The following is a 25,892-nucleotide window of genomic DNA, read 5'->3' as shown; positions in this document are numbered from 1 at the left end:
TTGGAGTTAGCTGTTCAGGAGTGAAATCAGGAAATACATTTTAGCACAAAGAATGGTTAAAATCTGAAATACTCCCTCAGAAAGCTGTTAATGTTGGGCAACAATTGACAATTCCTGGACTGAATGAGATAACCGATTGCAGTTCCAATGATCACCACATCATAGCATAGAAACATCAAAAATAGGATCAGAGGTAGACCATTCAGCTCAGGCCACCATTCTTCATGGTGATCTTCCACTTCAATCCCATTTCCTCACCCTCAACATCTCCACCTCAAAAAGTCTAACCACCTTAGTCTTGAATATATTCAACAACTGAACATTTACAGCCCTCTTTAGGTGAAGAACGTTCTCCTCCTCTCAATCCTAAATACCCAACATCTGACCCCGCAATTATGACACCTCGCCCAGTTGTGGACTTTTGGGTGTCGCCCATCACCTTTCAAAATTCCAGACAACCTGGGTCCAATCTACTCCATCCCTCCTCTTAGGACAATCCTGACACCCTTGGAATAAATTTACTAAACCTTAGTTGCAGCCTCTCTTAAGCAAGAGTGTCCTTGTGGATACTTATGCCTTTGCAACAAAGTACACCATAGTATTTGCCTTCTTATTTGATTGCACTGTCTGCATGTTCACGTTCTATGATGTGTACAAGGACACATAAATCCTTCCAGATACCAACAACTGATAAAAATTTATTAGTGTCACAAATAGGCTTATATTAACACTTCAATTAAGTTACTATGAAAATCCCCTAATTGCCACACCCGTCGCCTGTTCAGGTACACTCAGGGAGAATTTAGCATGGCTAATTGACCAAAGCAGCATGTCTTTCAAACATAGCTTTAAATTAAGGGGTGGTAGTCATAGGACGGATGTCAGAGGTAGGTTCTTTACTCAGAGGGTAGTAAGGGCGTGGAATGCCCTGCCTGCAGCAGTTGTGGACTCGCCAACTTTAAGGGCGTTCAAATGGTCAGTGGATAGGCATATGGATAACATTGGAATAGTTTAGGTTAGAGGGTCATTAGATTGGTTCCACTGGTCGGTGCAACATCGAGGACTGAAGGGCCTGTACTGCGCTGTAATGTTCTATGTTCTAAACTCTCAGACATGGGGAGAATGTGCAGACTTTGTATAGTCATCCAAGCCAGGAATTGAACCCAGGTCCCTGGCACTGCAAGGCAAATGGCACAGTGCTAACCACCCCTAATATAGTCTCCAATTCTGGAAAAAAATAATCTACTTAAAGTTGCCAGTTTTGGCCATTTGGTAACTGTTTGCCTCAGAGACAGAAGGTTGATATCACTCCAGGGTGAGAGCCTCAAAGCCAGACTGACACTGAGGGAGTTCTGCACTCTCAGGGATGCCATCTTTTCAATGAAATATTAAAGTGGAGTTCTCTGAAATCATTGCAAAAAATTCCACAACAAGATTTTGAATAGTAGCAGAGTCCTGACAAATAATTATCCCTTAGTCAATATTGCTAAGAAAAAAAAGATTGTCTAGTCAAGATCACATTGGTGTTTGAGAGTTTGCTGTGAGTGAATTATCTGCCACATTTCCTCCATTACAATAATGACTGCACCCTGAAGTACTTTGGGAAGTTTTGTGGTTGTGAAAGGTGCTACACAAATGCAATTTATTTCATTGCTGTTGTTCCTATGATAATAATTAATCTCACTTTGCCCCATATTATACTCCATCTGCCACCTTTTTAACCACTCAATTAACCTGTCCACATATTCCTTTGCAGTCTCTTTGCAACATCCTCACTGCTTACTTACCCACCTCCCTCTTGTATCATCAGCAAACTTGGATAAACTGCACTACTTGTTCTCACTACACTCTATATAAAGAAATTCTTTTTAAATTCTTGACTTAACCTGGCTGTACAGAAAATAAAAAAGATATAAGAAATAAAAGACACCTTCATGTATAATCCTGAAGTGTCCCCTTGTTTGGAGTCTGATTGATTCATACGCAGAGTGAAGTTACAAGGCTGGTATTTATTATTCATCCTGAGAACAAGGTGGTTTACACAGCAACTTTAGAGGTCAGTTATCAATAAATTGCATTAGAGTGGAACTGAAATCCCACATGAACCAAATCAGGTAAGGAAAGCACATTCCTATCCCCAAATGATATTACTGTACAAATGTTTCCTCTGATAGGCAATCTCGAACAAGAAGTCACAGGTATACGTTGAGAGGCGGTAGATTTAAAATTGAGATGAGGAGGAAATCCTGGCAGAGGGTGGTGAATTTATGGAACTCACTGCCCCATAACGCAGTGGAGTCTGAATCATTGAATGGTTCCAAGAGGGAGACAGACGTATTTCTAATATTTAATAAACGGGATAAAGAGATACGGGGAACAGGTGGGGAGGTGGATTTGAGACTAGGGAGAGATCAGACATGATCCGATTGAATGGTGGAGCAGATTCGAAGGGTTGAATTTGCCTACTTCCAAGTTTAATTTTAAGTAGCAATCTGACAATGTCATACTCACTTTTACAAATCCCAGTCATTTTTTGTTTTAATTCCAGATCTTTAAGTTGCCAAATGAACGTGGTGGAGTTAAACTCATACTCACTGGAGTATGGACTCTAGAGCTTTAAATTACTGATCCAGTAACACAACTAGGACCATCTTTAAACCTTTAAAGTATTTCCTCCTGCGGGCCTAATAAGGTGAGTTCATACAACAAATCTCAGATAGTTTGGTAAACCAGTCCAATTTAATTCTGCTGTGCGGGAGCGAAAAACCCCGCTCTCCAGGAGCTCTTGTCAATCGTCAGGCATTTTGCTCTGCAGCGGCGTGGGCGAGACAAAAGCCTTTTATTTTCCTCTTAATCCGTAGGTCAGATGAAGTCCGACCGACTCCAAATAAGAGCGGGAGGCTAAGGGCCTATCGGCATTTTGTTCTTTATTTTCGACTTTAATCCTGCTTTTCGTTTGGCGCCGGGAACGAGGAGAAACAAAATGGCCTCATGGAGGCGGTCATGTCCCAGAATGCACTACGGGCATGAAGGCTCTCTATTCCTACCAGAGGCTGCACAGTTAATAGGGGGCTTTCAGGGCCGCGCGGAATGCTGGGACTGCCCGCCTCCATCGACAAGGCTCCCTTTGTCCTTATTTTCAAACGGGAGCAAACGCATTGACTCGAACGCAAACACACCGACCAAAATTCATACACAAAAATAAAACAGAAAGAGACAAAAAGAGGGACCCGGACGATTGAGGAAAAACACAATAGAATGTACAAATCATGGAAATCTGTTTTTTTTTAATTCAGTCATGGGACGTAGGCCAGCATTTATTACCCAACCCTAGTTCTTCTTTAAGTGATTAGGTTGCTAGACCATTTCAGAGGGCAGTTGAGAATCAACGACATTGCTGTGGCTCTGGAGTCACATGTAGGCCAGACCAGGTGAGGACATCAGATTCCCTTCCTTAAAGGGGACATTAGTGAACCAGATGGGATTTTCCTGACATTGGACAATATTTTCATGGTCACCAGTAGATTCTTCATTACACATATTTTTATTGAATTCAAATCCCACCATCCCCAGAACATTAGCTGAGTTTCTGGATTAATAGTCTAGTGATAATACCACGAGGCTGTCACCTCTCTTCTGCAGAAAGCACTCAGTGGAGGGTCAGAGAGCATCTGTGGCAGTCTTAAAAACTTCAGGTTATGATCTGACATCCATTCTGACAAAAGATCATTCAGTAAAGGTCCCTCTATAACTGAGGCTGCCTGGCCTTCTGAGTGCTCCCAGTTTCTTCTTGAAATCAATAGAAACTAGGAGCAGGAGTGGGCCATATGGCTCGTCCAGCCTGCTCCACCATTCATTTCGATCATGTCTGATCACCCCCTTTCCCACCAACGCCACCCCCTCCTCCACAGGAGGATTGTCAGAGGTTACAACAGAATAGAAATCAGCAGGAGACCTGGACCAAAAAGTGACAGCTGGAACTTAACCCAGACAAATATGAGGTAATGTGATTTGGAAAATCTACTGCAGAAGTACATAGTAAGTGGTAGAGCCCTTAGAAATATTAGCCTACAGAGGGATCTAGCATACAGATCCACAGTTCACTGAAGGTGGTAACTCAGGTGGACAAGGTGGTCAAGATGATGTCTGGCATGCTGCCCTTCATCAGTTGGGGTGTTGAGTATAGAAATAGTAAAATCATGTTGCAGCTGTATAAGACTTTGGTTAGCCCGTATTTGGAGTATTGTGTACAATTCTGGTTGCCACACTATCAGAAGGATATTGATGCATTGGAAAGGGTGCAAAAGAGATTTACCAGGATGTTGCCTGGTTTGGAGGATATGGATTAGGAAGAAAGGTTGAACAAACTTGAATTGTTTTCATTGGCGCATCAGAGGATGAGGAGGGACCTAACGGAGGTTTACCAGATTCATGGGGCCGAAGGGCCTGTTCCCCGTGCTGTGTTGTTCTTTGTTCTTATTATGACAGGCTTGGATAGAGTGGATAGTCAGAGTCTTTTTCCCCAGGGCCAAAGCATCAATTACTCAGGGGCACAGGTTGAAAGTGAGAGGGGGAAGTTTAAAAGCAATGTATGGGGTAAGCTTTTCATAGAGGGTGGTGAATGCCTGGAACGTGCTGACGTAGGATGTGGTGAAGCAGATTCTATAACAACATTCAAGAGGCATCTGGATAGATGCATAATTGGCAGGGAGTAGAGAGATAGGGACCATTTAAAGGCAAGAAATTATTACAGAGGCGTCTGTGTTGGCACAGACTCAACATTCAGGAAGGGCAGAAAGTTAGAGAAAAAACAGAGGACTGCCTCTGTTAATTCAGGAATCCAGGATGCAGAAGCAGTTTGTATAGAGATGGGAAATAATAAATACTAAAAGCTCACTAATATCTTATAGGGAAGGAAATCTGCTGTAAAAACCTGATCTGCCTTACATGTGACTCCAGAGCCACAGCAATGTGGTTAACTCTCAACTGTCCTTGGGCAATTAGGGATGTGCAAGAGATTCTGGCCAGCCAGCAACCCCCGTGTCCCACAAATGAATAAAAAAAGTCTCTTGTGGGAGGATTCTGGCCCCTTAACAGTAACTGCACACAGAAGGCAGAGGAATAGACAATGGGAGCTTATCAGAAAGGTGCAGTGATAATCATGGGTGATTATAACCCACATAGGAACTGAAAAATCAGACAGGCAAAGGTAGCTTGATGAGAAGTTCACAGGATGGTTTCCATATAGTTTCATAGAACAGCATGTTCTGGAGCCAGAGAGCAGGTTTTACTGAACTGGATATTGTTCAATGAGATAGGATTAATTGAAACTTCAGTGAAGGTTTCACCAGGTAGCAGTGATCATAGTATGATTGAATTTTACATTCAGTTTGAGGGACAGAAGATTCACTCCAAGAGTAGTGTTTTAAACTTAAATAAAAGGTGATTAAGAGGATATGAAAGCAGAGTCAGCTGAAATGAACTGGCAATTTAGATAAAGGGATAAAGATACAGTGGCAGGCATTCAGCAGGTTCTTTCAGAACAGATACACTTCAATCAGAAAGAAAAAACTCCAACGGGAAGACCCACCATCCGTTATTAACCAAACAGTTAAAGATTGATATTATCAAAGTTAAAGAAAAAACATAATTGTACAAGGATAGGCAGAAGGTCAAAAGATGGGACAGAATATTAAAAAAATGAATTACTAAAAATTAATAAGGGGAGAAATCAAGAGTTAGAAATCTAGCTAGGAGTGTAAAAAAAACAGATAGCAAGAGCTTCTATGGATATTTGAAAATAGAAAGTAATTAATAAAACAACTGTTAGTCTGAGAGGAAATGAATCTGGGAATTAATGAGGGAAAAATGAGGGAAAGGAGAGAGCAGATGAATTGCATCAGTCTTCACTATAGAAGATACAATTAACATCACATCCTAGAAATAGCTGGGAATCAGCAAATAGGAGTGAGCGAGAAATTCTGAGAAAATTACAAGCACCAGGGAAGTGATATTGAGTAGATTGGTGGTGCTGTGGGCTGAGAGATGCTCAGGTCCTGATATACTGTTGCTGTCTGGTGAAGCCTTCACTGAAGTTACCAATTAATCCTATCTCATTGCACAATATCCAGTTCAGTAAAACCTGCTCTCATAGAACATGCTATTCTATGAAACTATATGGAAAGCATCTTGTGAACTCCTCATCAAGCTACCTTTGCCTATTTGATTTTTCAGTCCCTATGTAGGCTAGAGTCTTAAAAGAATCAGCTAGTGAAATAGTTGATGCATTGATTTTAATTTTCCAAAATTCCCCTCGATTCAGGGAAGGTGATTGGAAATTAGCAAATATAACTTTGTCATTCAAAAAAGACAGAAGGCAGGAAATTACAAGCCAGTTAGCTTAACGTCTGTCATACTGAAAATGTTAGAAGCTATTAAGGAGATTATAGCAGGGCCCTTGAAAAAAAATCAAGGTAACCAGGAAGAGTCAACATGGTTTTGTGAAGGGGAACTCATGTTGGGCAAATTTGTTGGAGCTCCTTAAAGAACTAGCATGTGATGTGGATAAGGGGGACCCTGCAGATATACTGTACTTAGGTTTCCGGAAAACATTTAATAAGGTGCCACATCAGAGGTCATTGCAGGAAAGAAAAGCTCATGGTGTATGGGGTAACGTAAGTTTATTATTGTCACAAGTAGGCTTACATTAACACTGCAATGAAGTTACTATGGGAATCCCCTAGTCTCCACATTCTGGCGCCTGTTCGGGTACACTGAGGGAGAATTTAGCACAGCCAATGCATCTAACCAGCATGTTGTGCAGACTGTGGGAGGAAGCCAGAGCACCCAGAGGAGACCCATGCAGACACAGGGAGAATATGTAAGCTCCGCACAGACAGTGACCCAAGTCTCTGGCGCTGTGAGGCAGCATGCTAACCATTGTGCCATCGTACAGCCATCTGTTGGGGACTGGCATTAACAGAAGTTTGGCAAGCTAACAGGATGCAGCATAGGCATAAATGGGGCATTTTTTTGGTTGGCAAGATGTAACAAATGCTGTGCCACAGGGATCAGTGCTAGGGCCTCAACATTTTATAATTTATATAAATGACCCAAGGTAAATTTGCTATTAAGTTGTGAAGGACATAAGGCAGCTTCAAAGGGATATAGATAGTTTAAGTGAGTAAAGATCTAAGTTGAGAATCAAGAAATATATTAACTAAAGTGAGAGATTGCGGAGCTCTGAGATGCAGAGAGATCTACGTGTCTTAGCATGTCATAAAAGGTTAATATACAGGTGCAGCAAATAACTGGGAAAGCTTATAGAATTTTACTGTTTATTACAAGGGGAATTTAGTACAAAAGTAGAGAGATTATGCTTCAGTTATGAAGGGCATTGGTGAGACTACCCTGGAGTCTATACACAACATTGATCTCCTTAATAAAGGAAAAACGTTAATGCATCGGAGGTGATGGCCAAGTGGTATTATCACTAGACTATTAATCCAGAAGCTCAGCTGATCTTCTGGGGACCTGGGTTCGAATCTTGCTCTGGCAGATGGTGGGATTTGAACTCAATTAAAAAAAAATATGAAATTAAAAATCTGCTGACAACCGTGAAATCATTGCCGATTGATGGAAAACCCTATCTGGTTCACTAATTTCCTTTAGGGGAGGAAATCTGCCGTCCTTACTTCGTCTGGCCGACATGTAACTCCAGAGCCACAGCAATGTGGTTCACCCTCAACTGCCCTCTGAACAAGGGCAACTAGGGATGGACAATAAATGCTGGCCAGCCAGTGACACAGTAAAAAGTGTGACAACACCAGGTTTAAGTCCAACCAATTTATTTGATAGTAAACTCACTAGCTTTTGGGTTAGTCCCTTTGTCAGGTGAATGGAGAGTTCTGGCCTCAGACACAGCGTATAAAGCACAGACAGTTTACAGATTACTGTAAACTGGACTAACTGTAAACTGTAAAGGGACTAACCCGAAAGCTAGTGAGCGTGTTATCAAATAAATCGGTTGGACTTAAACCTGGTGTTGTCAGACTTTTTACTGTGTTTACCCCAGTCCAACGCTGGCACATCCACATCAGCCAGTGACATCCATGTCCCACAAATGAATAAACAAAATGCTCAAGGAAGGTTTACTAGACTAATACCTGTAATGGGCAAGTTGTCTTACAAAGAACAGTACAACACAGAAACAGGCCCTTCTGCCCACTATGCCTGTGCGGACACATAATGCCTTTCGAAAGTAAAGGCCTTTTGCCCCTAATGCAGTCCCTATCCCTCTGTTCCCTCCCTATTCATTGTACCTGTCAAAATGCCTCTTAAATATTGCTATTGTATCTACTTTTACCACTTCCTCTGGTATTCCAGGCACTTAACACTCTGGGTAAAAAAAAACTTGCTTTTCACATTCCTTTTAAACTTTCCTCCAAACCTTTGTCCTCAAGTAATTGACATTTCTACCATGGGAAAAAAAGACTCTGATTATCCATTCTATCCATGCCTTTCATAATTTTGTAAATTTCTATCAGATCACCCCTCTTGGGGGAGAAAAATTGAGCTGGCTAAACTTGTCTCCGGTGGAGTTAAGACACATCTTGCTTGAAATAGAAGATTCTGAGGGACCTTGACAGGGTGCGTGAGGAAGGATGATTCCCCTTGTGGGAGAGTCTACAATCAGGGGTCACTATTTAAAACTAAAAGGTCACCCATTTAAGGCAGACACGAGGAGACAGTTTTCTATTAGTTTCTGGAGCTCTCTACCCCAAAGGCAATGGAAGCAAAGACTTTGAATATTTTTCTTATTCAGTCATGGGACTTGGGTATTGCTACCTGGCCAGCATTTATTGCCCGTCCCTAGTTACCCTTGGAGGGCAGTTGAGAGTCAACCACATTGCTGTGGCTCTGGAGTCACATGTAGGCCAGACCAAGTAAGGATGACAGATTTCCTTCCCTAAAGGACATTAGTGAGCCAGATGGGTTTTTCTGACAATGGTTTCTTGGTCATCAGTAGATTTTTAATTCCAGATTTTTCATGTATGGAATTCAAATTCTACCATCTGCTGCGCAGATCGATTCTTGATTAACAAGGGGGTGAAAGGTTATTGGGGCAGGGAGGAATGTGGGGCTGAGGTTATACTCAGATCAGCTGTGATTTTATTGAATGTCAGAACACGCTGGAAGGCCAAATGGCCCACTCCTGTCCCTAGTTCGTATGTCTCCATGTGATAAAAATGACCTCTCACACCCTCACACATATCTGCCTTCAGGCTTTTAAGAATCTTAAGAGAATGTTAATCTGTGGTCTGTGGCTTTAATGTATAATATCCCAGTTGGCGTCAAGATGTTCACTACAAGTTAACAAGGCCCATTCTTACACAGCTAATACTAATCTGCTTGCAGTTGATCTAACACAGTCAACCTTGGTCATCTTGCCATCCTCCAATCCCAGCCAGTGTAAATGCTACACTTCACACTCGCTCAGCCAATCCTAATCCCTGTTACTGTAAAGAGGCATGATGGTGAAGGCAATCAAGCTACATTTGTGTGTGTCCAGGTGGGAGGAATAGTTTCTCCTGATTCATCTGATATCGTCCTTTGTCCGGACAAGAGCCAGGAAGAAGCCCAAGTGACAACTTGGGGGAAAACAACAACAACAACAACAACAACTCGCATTTACATAGTTCTCTTAACATCAAGAAACATTCCAAGACAACCATACAGGAGCAAAAACAAAATTACAGACAGAAATAATTAAGGAAGTATTAAAATAATTCTGATGAAGGTTCAGCCATACTCGAACTGTTAGCTCTGCTTTCTTTCTACAGATGCTGTCAGACCTGCTGAGATTTTCCAGCATTTTCTGTTTTTGTTTCAGATTCCAGCATCTGCAGTATTTTGCTTTTATATTAAGGAAATACTAGATAATGGAGCCTTTATGAAGCATCATACCTGTTAAGACTTGCATTCCAACCATTATCTTGTAATTGCGTTTGACTATATTATTGTTTATTAACAGGGGGTTTGAGTTTAAGAGCCAAGAGGTTATGTTGCAACTGTACTGGACATTGGTGAGACCACATTTGGAATATCGTATTCAGTTCTAGTCACCTCATTATAAGAAGGATGTGGAAGCTTTGGAGAGAGTGCAGAGGAGATTTACCAGGATGCTGCCTGGTTTTGAGGGTAGGTCTTATAAGGAAAGGTTGAGGGAGCTGGGGCTTTTCTCTTTAGAGCAGAGGAGCATGAGAGGCGACTTAATAGAGGTTTATACGATGATGAGGGAGATAGATAGAGTGGATGTGCAGAGACTATTTCCTCGGGTAGATGTAGCTGTTACTAGGGGGCATAACTATAAGGTTCATGGTAGGAGATATGAGGGATGTCCAAGGTAGATTTTTCATTCAGTGATTGGGATGTGGAATAGACTGCCTGCTGTGATAGTGGAGTCGGACACTTTAGGAACTTTCAAGCAGTTATTGGATAGGCACATGGAGCACACCAGAATTATGGGGAGTGGGATAGATTGATCTTGGGTTTGGACATAGCTCGGCATAACATTGAGGGCCAAAGGGCCTGTACTGTGCTGTACTGTTCTATATATGCCCTGTTTGTGAAACAAACTCTTCATTCACCTGATAAAGAGGCAATGCTCTGAAAGCTCGTGCTACCAAATAAACCTGTTGGACTTTAACCTGGTGTTGTGAGACTACTTACTGTGTCATAAAGAAAAGTGAGGCAAAGAGACAGAAGTTGCTCTACAAGGACATTTAAGAGCAGTAAACTTTGTTAATTCTTTCATTCCACTACATCCTCCAATTTCAAAGTTATTGATTCCCTTCAATTCTCTCTGAATGTTAACAGAAAGTGGTGTTCCTCCGCATCTGTCCTTGCCAATCTAGCTGCTTAACACACTGGGTTAACTTGGCATCCGGCCTTCCCTCCCACAATGAAGAAACCAGCCAGCTTGGTCGAGGCTGGTTCAGAGGATTTTTTGTTTTTCCAAAACACTTATTTTCTTGTTATTTGGCTCTACAGAGCACAATTCCTTTCTAGGCTAAGGGTCTATTGACTCCAGCCGCACTGCCATCTAGAGCAGAGGCTGATGAATCACCTGCAGACCTGTGAAAAGTACCAGTCATTGGGAAACACTTGAAGGAATACATTACCTGGTCATTTCATAATGTCATAGAATCGCTACAGTGCAGAAGGAGGCCATTCAGCCAATCGTGTCTGCACTGACCACAATCCCATCCAGACCCGATTCCTGTAACCCCAGGTATTTACACCTGACATTAGGGTCAATTTAGCATGGCCATTCAACCTAATTAGCACATCTTTGGAGTGTGGGGAGAAACTGGAGCGCCCGGAGGAAACACACGCAGAAAAGGGGAGAATGTGAAAACTACACACAGCCAGTGGCCCAAGGCTGGAATTGAACCCAGGTCCCGGGCATTGTGAGGCAGCAGTGCTAACCACTGTGCCACCATTCCACCCCTGTTTGCGGGAGCTTGGTGTTGTGCACCACCTACCTGCCCACATTTCCAACATTACAACATTCACCACATGTCAACAAAGGGTACTTAACTGGCTGTAAAGCACTCTCGGGCATCATGATACGATGCCATACAAATCCAGGTCATCATTTTGGGAGTATATATTAAATATACACATTTCTTTACAGAATCAGGGAAGCATCACACAACATAAGAAATAGCCACTTGGGATGACAGGCACAACTTGTATTTATGTAGCTTCTCTAATGTTTTAGAACATCCTCAGGATTGTAATCAGGGTTTGACACTGCCACATCAAGTTTAAGATTTTTAAAGTTTATTTATCAGTGTCACAAGTAGGCTTACATTAACACTGCAAATGAAGTTACTGTGAAAATCCCCTAGTCGCCACACTCAGGCTCCTGTTCGGGTACACAGAGGGAGAATTTAACACGGCCAATACACCGAACCAGACATTTTTCAGATGGGGGGGGCGGGGGGGGGAGGAAACCCACGCAGACACAGGGAGAACGTGCAGACTCTGCACAGACAGGTCACCCAAGCCGGGAATCAAACCAGGCTCCCTGGCGTATTTTGAATACTAGATCTTAGACTTCCTAACCCACAAACGAAATCAGTAAAAATAGGCAACAACACCTCTTCCACAATCATCCTCAATACTAGCGCCCCACAAGACTCTGTACTCAGCCCCTTACTATACTCCTTATACACTTGTGTGGCCAAATTCCCCTTCAACTCGATTTTCAGGTGTGCTGATGACACCACCGTAGTGAGTTGGATCTCAAACAATGATGAGATAGAGTACAGGAAAGAGATTGAGAATCTGGTAAACTGGTGCAGTGACAATAACCTCTCCCACAATATCAAAAAAATGAAAGAGATTGTCATTGACTTCAGGAAGCATAGAGGAGAACACGTCCCTGTCTACATCAATGAGGATGAAATGGGAATGGTCAAGAGCTTTAGGTTTCTAGGTGTTCAGATCACCAGCAATCTTCTGGCCCCCCCCCCACGCTGACACTATAGTTAAGAAAACCCACCAATGCCTCAAATTTCTCAGAAGGCTAAGGAAATTTGGCATGCCTGCTACAACTCTCACCAACTTTTACAGATGCACCATAGAAAGTATTCTTTCTGGTTGTATCACAGCTTGGTATGGCTCCTGCTCTGCCCAAGACTGCAAGAAACTACAAAGAATTGTGAACAAAGTCCAGTCTGTCACACAAACCAGCCTCCCATCCATTGACACTGTCTACACTTCCCACGGTCTCGGAAAAGCAGCCAGCATAATCAAGGACTCCACGTACCCCTACAAGTCTTGGGATTGTGGGAGGAAACCGAAGCATCCGGAGGAAACCCACACAGACAGGGGGAGAATGTGTATAAGATTTTGATGGTAGATAGAGTGAATGCAAGCAGGCTTTTTCCACTGCAGCTAGGGGAGAAAAAAAACCAGAGGGCATGGGTTAAGGGTGAAAAGGAGAAAAGTTTAAAGGGAATATTAGGGGTGGTGGGGGTGGGGGGGTTGCTTCTTCACGCACAGACTGGTGGGAGTGTGGAATGAGCTACCGGATAAAGTGGTAAACGTGGGGTCACTTTTAACATTTAAGAAAAACTTGGACGGGTGCATGGATGAGAGGGGTGTGGAGGGATATGGTCCAAGTGCAGGTCAGTGGGACTAGGCAAAAAATGGTTCGGCACAGACAAGAAGGGCCAAAAGGCCTGTTTCTGAGCTGTAATTTTCTGTGGTTCTAACGTGCAAACTCCAGACAGACAACGATCCAAGTTGGGAATCGAACCCAGGTCCCTGGCACTGTGAGGCAGCAGCACTAACCACTGTGCCACTTTGATGTGGCCTATTACCCTCACTGTATTCTGACTGTTGGAAGTCATGGATTTAGAACAAACTGTCAGAGGAGGCTCAGACAAGTTGTTGCAGTACATCTTGTATCACTGTATCTCTACAATTAATATTAATCTGTATAAAAGTAATCAGGCTGAATCATCAACCACCCTCAGCCACGTTGATGAATTCTTCAGAGGTCAGTTGATAGACTGTGCCTTTGGAGGGTTATGTTGTTTTAGTCGAGACAATGTGCCATTATGTGATTGTTGCTGATTGGAGTAGGGAAAAAAATAGAAAAGTCTGAGGTCACGTACCAACCGACTCAAGAACAGCTTCTTCTCCATTTTTGAATGGACTTACCTTGCATCAAATTGATCTTTCCTTACTCCCTAGCTAAGACTGGAATGCTATATTCTCCACTCTCTCCTTTCGTTCTCTATGTATGGTATGCACCGTCTGTATAGCAGGCAAGAAATAATGCTTTTCACTGCGTCCTAATACATGTGGCAATAAATAAACCAAATCAAATAAGTCGCATTGGATAAGATTCTTCATTGATTTGGAGTCAAAGCGTATATCAGGGTTGGCGGAGGCGGGTGGAGTGGGGGGGGATGATTGGTATAAAAGACAATAGAGGTGAAGGCACAATCAAACCAACCATGATCTTACCAAGCAGCTAAACAGGTTCTCGGGTGTGGAGGAGGATGGCCTTCTCTTGCTCCTAAATCCACATGGTCACATGTATGAGTTATTGCTTAATATGTACTAATACAGATCAATGAAATCAGGGGATATGGACAACACATTACAGCGAAAAACATTTGCATGAGCATTTGAAATATTTTAACATTCAAGGATATGGGACAAATGCACGAAAATGGAATTGGCGTGCCTTTAGTGGCAGTTATTGTCGGTGCAGATTCGATGGGCCGAATGGTCTTTACTGCACTGTACGACTCTATGACTCGAAGATCTAGTATTACCCAAGGATTTGCACCTTGGATGGTACAGTCAGAAAGAAGGGGCGGTTTTAAATTCTCAAGGCCGGACGCAATCTCCAATTTATTGACACAAGTGGGCCCCTGTCACTTTAAATCGGCTGAAGCTGAAGAGAATTCCTTCATGCTATAAGCATGCTGGTGGGCCCCTCACGTCAGGGTAAGGCATTTGTTGCTGCTGTACCAATGCAGAAAGCAGACAATCACCTAGGTAAACTGTGAGATCATATCTACTCCAATCAGCAACAATCACATAATGGCACATTGTCTCGACTAAAACAACATTATCCTCCAAAGGCACAGTCCATCAACTGATCTCTGAAGAATTCATCAACGTGGCTAAGGGTTGTTGGTGATTCAGCCTGATTACTTTTATACAGATTAATATTAATTGTAGAGATAGAGTGATACAAGATGTACTGCAACAACTTGCCAGAGCCTCCTCTGACAGTTTGTTCCAAACCCATGACTTCCAACAGTCAGAATACAGTGAGGATAATAGGCCACAAAGTGGCACAGTGGTTACTGCTGCTGCCTGATAGCGCCAGGGACCTGGGTTCGATTCCCAACTTGGGTCATTGTCTGTGTGGAGTTTGCACGTTCTCCCCATGTCTCCGTGGGTTTCCTCCAGGTACTCTGGTTTCCTCCCACAGTCCCAAGATGTGTAGGTTAGGAGGATTAGCCATGCTAAATGTATGGAGTTACACAGATAGTGTTATACAGTGTAGACTAGGCTCTTCAGCTTACCGAGTCCACAACAACATAACTACACTAAGTCTATACTAATCTCATTTTCCAGCACTTCACCCACATCCTTGAATATTCTGACATTTCAAGTGCTCTTCCATGTACTCTCCCAAACCAAGTGGAAAGCAAAGAGCCTCTTCATTCCCGCCCAGTGCTCCGGTTCCCTCCCGCAGTCCAAAGGTATGCAGGTTAGGTTGATTCACCATGATAAATTGTCCCTTAAGTTCCCAGGATGTGTAGGTTAAATGGATTAGCCAAGGTAAATGTGTGGGGTTATGGGGATAGTGCAGGAGTGGGGGGGGAATAGGGCTTAGGTAAGATGCTCTGTCAGGGAGTCAGTGCAGACTCGATGGGCCGAATGGCCTCTTCTGCACTGTAGGGATTCTATGATTTGCTAATTGGCAGTCAGGAATCATCCAATTAAACAACCCTTTCTTATCTCCAATTTTTTGTTGAGCAAATAAAATTATTCAAAAAATGATTTAAATAAAATAACACAACTTTGTTGTCTGCGCCCGTGATTTATCTCTTGGGTTAATCTTTCCTTTCCAGAGACACCAGGACAATCTTAGAGAGATTGTAACTGCCTCACATCTGGAATAGCTGAGATGCACAGGATTGTGACCATTACCTCCCCAAAACCATAAAACCTCTACAGTGAGGAAGGAGGCTACTGGGTCCATTGAGTCTACACCAACCACAATCCCACTCAGCCCCTTTTCCCATAGCCCTCATTTACTCTAAGTAGTCCCCCTGACACTAAGGACCAATTTAGCACGGCCAATCAACCTAACCCGCAATTTTTGGACTGTGGGAGGAAACCCACACAGACACGAGGAGAATGTGCAAACTCCACACAGACAGTGACTCAAGCCAGGAATCGAACCCAGGTCCCTGGCGCTGTGAGGAAGCAGTGCTAACCACTGTGCCACCATTAAAACTGACTGACTGTCAAATGGCTTGCAGTCCAGGTCAGCCATGCAATGGCCAATGTTAAGTAAGGAGAGGTAACCAGATTGAGTAAAAGCAAAATATTGCAGATGCTGGAATCAGAAACCAAAAACAGAAAATGTTGGAAAATCTCAGCAGGTCTTACAGCATCTGTCGAACTAGGATGCTACTGGAACTTGATGGTTTGAGTTAGAAGGAGAGGCTGGATAGACTGGTATTTTTTTCTCTGGAACATAGGAGGCTTTGGGGTGATCTTATAGAGATCTTTAAAATGATGAGAGGCATAGATAAAGTAGACAGTCAACATCTTTTCCCAAAAGTAGGGGAGTCTAAAACTAGAGGGCATAGGTTTAAGGTGAGAGGGGAGAAATACAAAATTGTCCAGAGGGGCAATTTCTTTCACATAGTGGGTGGTTAGTGTTTGGAATGAGCTGCCAGAGGTTATAGTAGAGGCAGATACAATTTTGTCTTTTAAAAAGCATTTAAACAGTTACATGGGTAAGATGGATGTAGAGGGATATGGGCCAAATGCAGGCAATTGGGACTAGCTCAGTGGTTGGAAAAGAGGGTGGCAAGGACAAGTTGGGCCAAAGGGCCTATTTCCATGCTGTAAACCTCTATGTCTATGAGACTGGATGACCCTTGGTCAGAGATAACCTTAGATGTTGTGTCCCTTTCTGAAAATGTTTGGGCACAGAAACGAGCCATTCGGCCCAACTGAGCCATGCCAGTCACATGGCCATGTTTCAGCCCCCACCTCATCAACAAATCCATCTCGTTCTTACCCTCTCATGTGTTCAACATGCCAATGCTACTCAACGCAACTACTCCTTGTGGTAGCAAGGTGACCATTTAAATCAACCTGCCAATGCCAGCAAATCCTCATTAGTGAGGATATGTAAGGGTTCTCAGACTGATCACGTTGGGCTACAGTTTCAATAAACACACTCCACGCCCTATGACTGATCTCCATTCTCTGGTATCCAGAGACACACCTCACCCAGAAAGAATAGCAGCAATGCAGACCAGCTCATGTGCCAATCCTTTCCTTCCCTTTAGGGAAGGAATGGTATTGTAATCCAGAAACCTAAGGTAATGCTCTGGGGACCCAGGTTCAAATCCCATCATGGCCGGTGGTGAAATATGAATCCAATAAAATAAATCTGGAACTAAAAGTCTTATGATCACCATGAAACCATTGTTGATTGTCATAAAAACCCATCTGATTCTCTAATGCCCCTTAGAGAAGGAAATCTGCCATCCTTGTCTGACCTGGCCTACAAGTGACTCCAGACCCATAGTATTGTGGTTGACTCTCAATTGCCCTCTGAAATGGACAAACAAGCCAAGTGATGAGCAACAAACATCCGTATTTTGTGAATGAATAAAAACTCTCACCACAGCGGTTAGCACTGCTGCCTTGCAGCACCAGGGACTTGGGTTCGATTCCTGGCTTGGGTCACTGAGTGCAGAGACTGCACATTCTCGTGTCTGTGTGCGTTTCCTCCGGATGCTCCAGTTTCTGTGCCCAAACATTTTTAGAAAGGGACACAACATCCAAGGTTACCTCTGATGAAGGATCATCCAGACTCATAGACTCAGAGATTTACAGCATGGAAACAGGCCCTTCAGCCCAACTTGTCCTCGCCACCTTTTTTTTTCAACCATTGAACTAATCCCAGTTGCCCACATTTGGCCCATATCCCTCTATACCCATCGTATCCATGTAACTATCTAAATGCTTCTTAAAAGACAAAAAACTGTACCTGCCTCTACTACAACTTCTGGCAGCTCATTCCAAACACTAACTACCCACTATGTGAAAGAAATTGCCTCTCTGGACCTTTTGCATCTCCCAAAGATGTGCTGGTTAGGTGCATTGGCCATGCTAAATTCTCCCTCAGTGCACCCGAACAGGCACTGGAGTGTGGCAACTAGGGGACTTTCACAGTAACTTCATTGCAGTATTAATGTAAGCCTTATTCGTGACTAACAAATGAAGTGGAAGCTTTAAAAACGTTAATTTCTTCCTGGCAGAAGTGGAAAACTACTTTTCAGAAAGACCAGGAGCTGGAATGGGAGGGGCAGGGAGCAGATGAGACAGGTGGTGAATAGGAAGACAGGCCAACTCCAACCAACCACTCTGTAGCACAGCGAGTGGGTACACTTTACATCTGGGCTCACTAACAGCCAATCCCTCAACACATTCAGCAGCTTTCAAATAGGTCAACATGTTAAACACCATCTACCTCTCCAGTGAACCTCATCCCAACCCTTCAGAGCTCCTTGCAGCTCACCAGAACTGAACGAGAATTCCCTACTTCAGATTAGAGAGCTGTAAATGAGGCAAATAAAAAAGGGAAACAATAAATGAAGCAGTCCTTATCCACAAAATATTAACCAATATGACACTTTATCAAATTGTCTCAACGTACAACTAAAAATGTTCAATATCTACACATAAGATATCTCTCTTTATTTATTAGTCACAAGTAAGGCTTACATTAACTTTGCAATTAAGTTATTGTGTAAAAATCCTCCAGTCGCCACACTCCGGCGTCTGTTCGAATACACTGAGGATTTAGCATGGCCAATGCATCTAACCAGCATATCCTTCAGACCGTGGGAGGAAACCGGAGCACCCAGAGGAAACCCAAGCAGACAGAGGGAGAATGTGCAGACTCCACGCAGGCAGCGACCCTGGAGCTGTGAGGCAGCAGTGCTAACCACTGTGCCACCCTCAATGCTGATTTATCAATTTAAACTGGGGTCAATTAAGAAACGGGTTAAATATTTTTTCAATGTTTTTTCTTTGAAAATTGATGATTAACTAGCATTTATATCTGGTCATCCACCAAGATAATTGAATAATTAACTAACTCTTAACACGACTTTTACCAACTTTTACAGATGCACCATTCCTGGATGTATCACAGCTTGGTACGGCTCCTGCTCCGACCAAGACTGCAAGAAACTACAAAGAATTGTGAAAATAGCTCAGTCCATCAAGCAAACCAGCCTCCTATCGAGTGGCTTGGTCTACACTTCCCGCTGCCTCGGAAAAAACAGCCAGCATAATTAAGGGCCCCAGGCACCCCGGAGATACTTCCATTGGGAAAAAGATACAAGAGTCTGAGGTCACATACCAATCAACTCAAGAACAATTTCTTCTCTGCTGTCATCAGGCTTTTGAATGGACCTACCTCGCTTTAAGTTGACCTTTCTCTACACCGTAGCTATGCCTGTAACACTACATTCTGCACTCTCTCCTTTCCTTCTCTATGAATGGTATGCTTTGTCTATATAGCTCACAAGAAACAATACTTTTCACTGTATGCTAATACATGTGACAATAATAAATCAAATCAATAGTTGGTACGTTCAGAGAAAGAGGGACATGAGCGTGACTACTTCCCTCGCATGTGTCACACGGCCCATTCATAAACTGACAAGGTTAGTCACAATGCAACAGAAAGTTGTAAAAGCGACAAATCAGGCTCACCTTAACTTGAAAGGGTTGGATCTCGTTCAGAGTCTGCGCCCTGAGTTTCTTGGTGAGGATCTTCAGCATGTTGTAGAACAAACGAAAAAAAAGCACCCAACTGTTCACAAAAGTCGAAACATCAAAAATAAAGAAGAAAGGTGTGTGGTATCAGTCAGTTGAGACAAGGATCCTGCCCCCCTCTTCTCCTCCTCTTCCTCCCACACAGACACACACACACACACAAGAGAGAGATTGCCAATACTAAACTTGTTGATTTTGCACACCACTGACTCTTTCTGGCCGTCTCCTTCTCAGTCCCGCCACCCCTGTTAAACGATGCAATGGGAAGTGGGTTATGTGTGTGTGTGTGTGTGTGTTGTGGGGGTTGGAATAAGAACGATCCGCAGCTTAAGGATAACAAGAGATCTTCTCCTTATAGATCCCAGGAGCTGCATACATATATAGACACACACTCTCTCTCTCTCTTTCCTCGCACAGGCTGCTGGAGGTTTTAATGATGTTTGAATGGGGGAGGGTCAATGAGGAAGCAGTCTTTACGCAGAAAACGTGGACACCCCCCCTCCCGGGGGGGGTAATGTTAAGACGCGAATGTCTATGCTTAGCTCTCCACCAACTAGCAGTGACCTGAAACTTAAGGAATAAAACTGAACCCCCTTCAGTAGCCGGTCAAGATAAATATATATATTAAAAAAAAGGAGGGGAAAAAAGCCAAGCATCAGCCCTCGGGGCGGAGTTAAATCTGAAAGAAGCCCTCTCTATCCTTTAAATCTTGTACTTTTGACACCCCCTGTTGGTAATTGTAACACATTAGCTGTCTGGGGCTGTGCACCAGTTTGGAGGTGCTAATTTGTAATGGGAACTTTGTGTTTGAACTCCCAGTCAGCGCACGCCGGTATCCCCACTTTGAATCTCTGGTTTTGTAAGTGATGTAGCAATTCTTGTGAAAAGTAATGCATGCAATTCTGCAGGTATACCTGTCTGTATGTATACACAGATTTGTTAAAGGGCACATTACTTTAAAATGAAGACTGAGGAAGAGGCAGAGGGACTAATCATTTAAAGAGCCAGCACAGCTAAACTGGGCTGAATGGTCTCCTTCAATTTCAGCCTTTTGGCTGAGAGCAAGCCCAAGATGCAATGCCTTATCTTGTCAGCTTGGATCCGGATGGCACAGTGGTTAGCACTGTATCCTCACAGCTCCAAGGATCAGCGTTTGATTCCCAGCTTGGGTCACTGTGTGAAGTCTGCACGTTCTCCCCTTGGCAGCACGGGTTTCTTCCAGGTGCTCCGGTTTCCCTTCCACAGTCTGAAAGATGTGCTGGTTAGGTGCATTGGCTGTGCTAAATTCGCCTTCAGTGTACCTGAACAGGTGCTGGAATGTGGCGACTCGGGGATTTTCACAGTAATTTCATTGCAGTTGTGACAGGAATAAATAAACTTTAACTTTACTTTGTGAGGACCATGAACCCAGTCCACCACGCAAACCAGCCTCCCATCCATTGACTCTGTCTACACTTCCCAATGTCTCGGCAAAGCAGCCAGCATAATTAAGGCTCCCATGTATCCGGACATTCTCTCTTCCACCTACTTCCTTCGGGAAAAAGATACAAATGCCTGAGGCTTGGGAACAGCTTCTTCCCTGCTGCTGTCAGGGTTTTGAATGGACTTACCTTGCATTAAGTTGATCTTTCTCTACACCCTAGCACTAACTGTAACACTACATTCTGCACTCTCTCCTTTCCTTCTTTATGAACAGTATGCTTTGTCTGTATAGTGTGCAAGAAGCAATACTTTTCACTGTATGTTAATACATGTGATAATAATAAATCAAATCAAAATGAATTGAATGCAATGCGAATTTGGTTTTTGGAGCAAGCAAGGAATGGATTTGGGTAAAAGAACAAAGAACAGTACAGCACAGAAATAGGTCCTTTGGCCCTCCAAGCCTGCGCCGAACATGAGGTCTGCCTAAACTAAAACCATATGCACCTACAATATCCTTCCATTCCCATCCTATTCATGTATTTGTCTTGTTGCCCCTTAAGTGTCACTATCATAACTGCTCCCACCATTTCCCTAGGCAGCACGTTCCAGACATTCACCACCCTCTGCGTAAAAGATTTGCCTCGCCCATCTCCTCTAAACTTTTCCCCACGCACCTTAAACCTATGTCCACTAGTACTTGACTTTTCTACCCTAGGAAAGAGCATCTGACTATCCACTCTGTCCAACCGTCTCCAAAGCATCCACATCCTTCTGATAGTAAGGTGATCAGAATTGTACAGAATATTCCAAGTGAGGTCTAAGTGAAGTTCTGTACAGCTGCAGTGCGGTTTGCCAATTTTTATACTCAGTACCCCGACCAATCTGCCATTTCTCTGTCCAAGTCTCCAACTGTACCTTGCTTTATCCTGTGACAATCCTCTTCACTATCCTCAACTCCATCAATTTTTGTGTTGTCTGTGGACTTACTAATCAAGACCAGCTACATTTTCCTCCAAATCATTTATGTATACTACGAACAACAAAGGCCCCAGAACTGATCCTTGTGGAACACCGCTAGTCGTAGCCTTCCATTCAGAAAAGCACCCCTCTACTGCTACCCTCTGTCTTTTACGGTCAAGCCAGTGCTGTGTCCATCTTGCCAGCTCTCATCTGATCCCCTGTGACTTCACCTTTTGCACCAGTCTACCATGAGGGACCTTGTCAAAGGCTTTACTGAGGTCCATGTAGACAACATCTACTGCTTTTCTCTCATCTATCACCTTCGTCACTTCCTTGAAAAACTCGATCAAGTTAGTGAGGCAAGACCTCCTCTTCACAAAACCATGCTGTATATCACTAATAAGTCAATTTGTTTCCAAATCTGAGTACATGCTGTCCCTAGAAATCTTTTCCAATAATTTCCCCACCACTGACATCAGGCTCACTGGCCTATAATTTCCTGCTGCCCTTTTTAAACAAAAGAACAACATTGGCTATCTTCCAGTCCGCTGGAACTTCACCTGCAACCAATGGGGATACAAAGATTTCTGTCAAGGCCCCAGCAATTTCCACCCTTGCCTCCCTCAGTATTCTGGTTTAGATCCCACCAGGCCCTGGGAATTTATCTATTCAATGCTTTTTAAGACACCCAACACCTCCTCCTAATTGATATCGACGTGACCCAGACTATCTACACACCTTATCCTAGGTCCCTCATCCAGCAAGTCCCTCTCTTTGGTGAATACTGAGGCAAAGTATTCATTTTGTATCTCTCCCATTTCTTCTGGTTCCGTGCATAGATTCCCTCCATTATCCTTGAGTGGGCCAATCCTTCCCCTGGTTACCCTTTACATACGTATAAAATGCCTTGGAATTTTCCTTAATCCTGTTTGCCAAGGACAGCAAAATACTGCGGTTGCTGGAATCTGAAACAAAAACAGAAAATGCTGGAAAATCTCAGCAGGTCGGACAGAGGGACAGAGAATAGAGCCAACATTTTGAGTTTGGATGACACCTTGTCAGAGCTCAGAGATGGGCCCAGGTCTGCCCTATCCACTTTGCACATTGGTCTTGTAACTTTAAGATTGGAGTAAAATATTTTGACTGAGTGTTGAGTGCTGAGACATACTCAAGCTTGGGGTAACTGCTGCCAAGGGGAAAGGTCACTTAGGGCCTTTCAGCCAATGTACACAGTGGCACGATAGCATAACATTGGTGCCTCACAGTGCCAGGGACCCGGGTTCAACTGGGTCACTCTCTGTGTGGAGTCTGTATGTTCTCTCTGTGTCTGTGTGGGTTTCCTCCGGGTGCTCTGATTCCCTCCCACAGTCTGAAAGACATTCTGGTTAGGTGCATTGGCCATGCTAAATTCTCCCTCAGTGTACCTGAACAGGTGCCGGAGTGTGGCGGTTAGGGGATTTTCACAGTAATTTCATTGCAGTGTTAATGTAAACCAACTTGTGACACGAATAAATAAACTTAAACTTTCACAGCGAGGGGCTGGTAGCTGGGTAAAACACCTCAAACTGTGTACATGATCCTAGCTGTATATAACTGTATTGAAGCTTTGTTTGACTCCTGCTCTGTCCAAGCCCACAAGTAATCCATCATGCAAACCAGCCTCCCATCCATCGACTCTGTCTATACTTCCCACTACCTCGGAAGAGCAACCAGCATAATCAAGGACCACACATACCCTGGACATATCCTCTTCCATCTACTTCCATCAGGTAAAAGTTACAAAAGTCTGAGGTCATGTACCAACCGACTCAAGAACAGCTTTTTCCCTGCTACTGTCAGACTTTTGAATGAACCCACCTTATGTTAAGTTAATCCTTCCCTACACCCTAGCTATGACTGTAACACTACATTCTGTACTCTCTCGTTTCCTTCCCTATGAACAGTATGCTTTGTCTGTATAGCACGCAAGAAACAATACTTTTCATTGTATATTAATAAATGTGACAATGATAAATCAAATCAACTCAAAAAAGCATCACAGAGCACCACATGATGGTGAGAGGAGGGAGATACAAAAGGGTCCAGAGGGGCAATTTTTTCACACAGAGGGTGGTGAGTGTCTGGAACAAGCTGCCAGAGGTATGGTAGAGGCGGGTACAACTTTGTCTTTTAAAAAGCACTTAGACAGTTACATGGGTAAAAGCAATTACTACGGAAGCTGGAATCTGAAACCAAAAGAGAAAATGCTGGGAAATCTTAGCCGGTCTGTCCGCATCTGTAAGGAGAGAAAAGAGCTGACATTTCAAGTCCAGACAACCCTTTGCCAAAAGTTACATGGTAAGATGAGTATAGAGGGATATGGGCCAAATGCGGGCAATTGGTACTAGCTTAGTGGTAAAATATGGGTGGTATGAACAAGTTGGACTGAAGGGCCTGTTTCTGTGCTGTAAACCTCTATGACTCTAAGACTCTATGACAAAGGATTCAAGGATTTTGTTTATAGTTTAAACTGAAATGCACTCCCTGTAATGAAAATATTGAGATGTTTGTAATGTTCTCATCACTGAACTGAAGCACCTAAGAGTGCTATTGAACCTCTCAACAAATTGTGAATATCATTGTACTTTCCTGTTATGACAATTTGCATTATTTTGTAATGTTTCCTTCAGATATTTTGTGAATAAAGTATATATTTGCAACAAAAGAAATTGCACACACTCTTTCAGAATGCATGTAGCAGCTCAAAACTGGGTTCCATGAGTTGGTGCAGTCCCTCAGTAGCTGCAGCAGCAGTCAGCTGCAGTGTCCAAAACTCATGATGGTCTGGCAAATCCGTCTATCATTACCACCAAGCAAGGGAGCGAGTGGAGGGGTGCTGAGGAGCGCACAGCACACGAATACAAGAAATAGGAGCAGGAGTAGGCCATTCAGCCCCTCGTGTCTGCTTCACAATTCAATAAGGTCATGGCTGTTTCTCATTGTAGCCTTAACACCACTTTCCTGTCTGCCCCCCAAAACCCTCAAATCCCTTGTCATAATCTTAGAGTCATAGAAGTTTACAGCATAGGAACACATGACCTTCAGCTCAACTTGTCCATGCCGCCCAGATTTTACCACTTGGCCACTCCCAATTGCCCGCATTTGGCCCATATCCCTCTATACCCATCTTACTTATGTAACTGTCTAAATGTTTTTTAAAAGACAAAGTTGTAACCGCCTCTACTACTACCACTGGCAGCTCGTTCCAGACACTCACCACCCTCTGTGTGAAAAAATTGTCTCTCTGGACACTTTTGTATCTTTCCCGTCGCACCTTAAAATTATGCCCTCTGGTTTTAGACTCCCCTACCTTTGGGAAAAGATACTGACTATCTCTGCCCTTCGTTATTTTACGGACCTCTATAAGATTGCCCCTGTGCCTCCTACACTCCAGGGAAAAAAATCCCAGTCTTTGCAGCCTCTCCTTATAACTCAAACCATCAAGTTTCGGTAGCATCTCAGAAAATCTTTTCTGCACCCTTTCTAGTTCAATTTATTTAATTTAGTTCAATTAAAAATCTGGCTAACTCAGCCTTGAATAATCCAGCCTCCGCTGATACTTGATTTGATTTGATTTATTATTGTCACATGTATTGGGATACAGTGTTTCTTGTGTACTATACAGAAAAAAATGCAGCCTTCATGGAGTACATAGGGGAGAAGGAAAGGAGAGGGCACAGAATATGGTGTTACAATTACAGATAAAAGAGAAAAACCAGTTAGGAGAAGAATTGCAGTTCCGTTTTAAGAAACATGGAAGATAGGAACAGGAGGAGGCCATTTGGCCCTTCGAGCCTGCTCCACCATCTATCATGATCATGTCTGATTGT

General features: G+C 43.2%; 1 protein-coding gene and 1 long non-coding RNA gene across 6 annotated transcripts in view; one reads left to right on the top strand and one right to left on the bottom strand.

Annotated features, from left to right (window-relative positions):
- The window catches only part of LOC145345561 (uncharacterized), a 116,757-nt gene extending 96,722 nt beyond the window's left edge, over positions 1 to 20,035 (bottom strand). For 4 of the 5 annotated variants that reach the window (XM_080193395.1, XM_080193396.1, XM_080193399.1 and 1 more), the window contains exon 1: positions 19,576 to 20,035. In XM_080193395.1, the coding sequence (XP_080049521.1) occupies positions 19,576 to 19,644 (69 nt within the window). In that variant the 5' untranslated portion in view covers positions 19,645 to 20,035. Of the gene's footprint in view, positions 1 to 18,322; positions 18,409 to 19,575 lie in introns of all 5 variants that reach the window. The other variant, XM_080193398.1, reaches the window with a different exon arrangement.
- Positions 1 to 25,892, top strand: part of LOC145345225 (uncharacterized) — a 790,615-nt gene that overhangs the window by 102,974 nt on the left and 661,749 nt on the right. The window lies entirely within an intron of this gene.

The sequence above is a fragment of the Carcharhinus amblyrhynchos genome, chromosome 7, assembly GCF_965287045.1.
Source record: "Carcharhinus amblyrhynchos chromosome 7, sCarAmb.v2.hapA, whole genome shotgun sequence".
NCBI classification, from domain to species: domain Eukaryota; kingdom Metazoa; phylum Chordata; class Chondrichthyes; order Carcharhiniformes; family Carcharhinidae; genus Carcharhinus; species Carcharhinus amblyrhynchos.
This window is presented reverse-complemented; position numbering and strand designations above follow the sequence as displayed.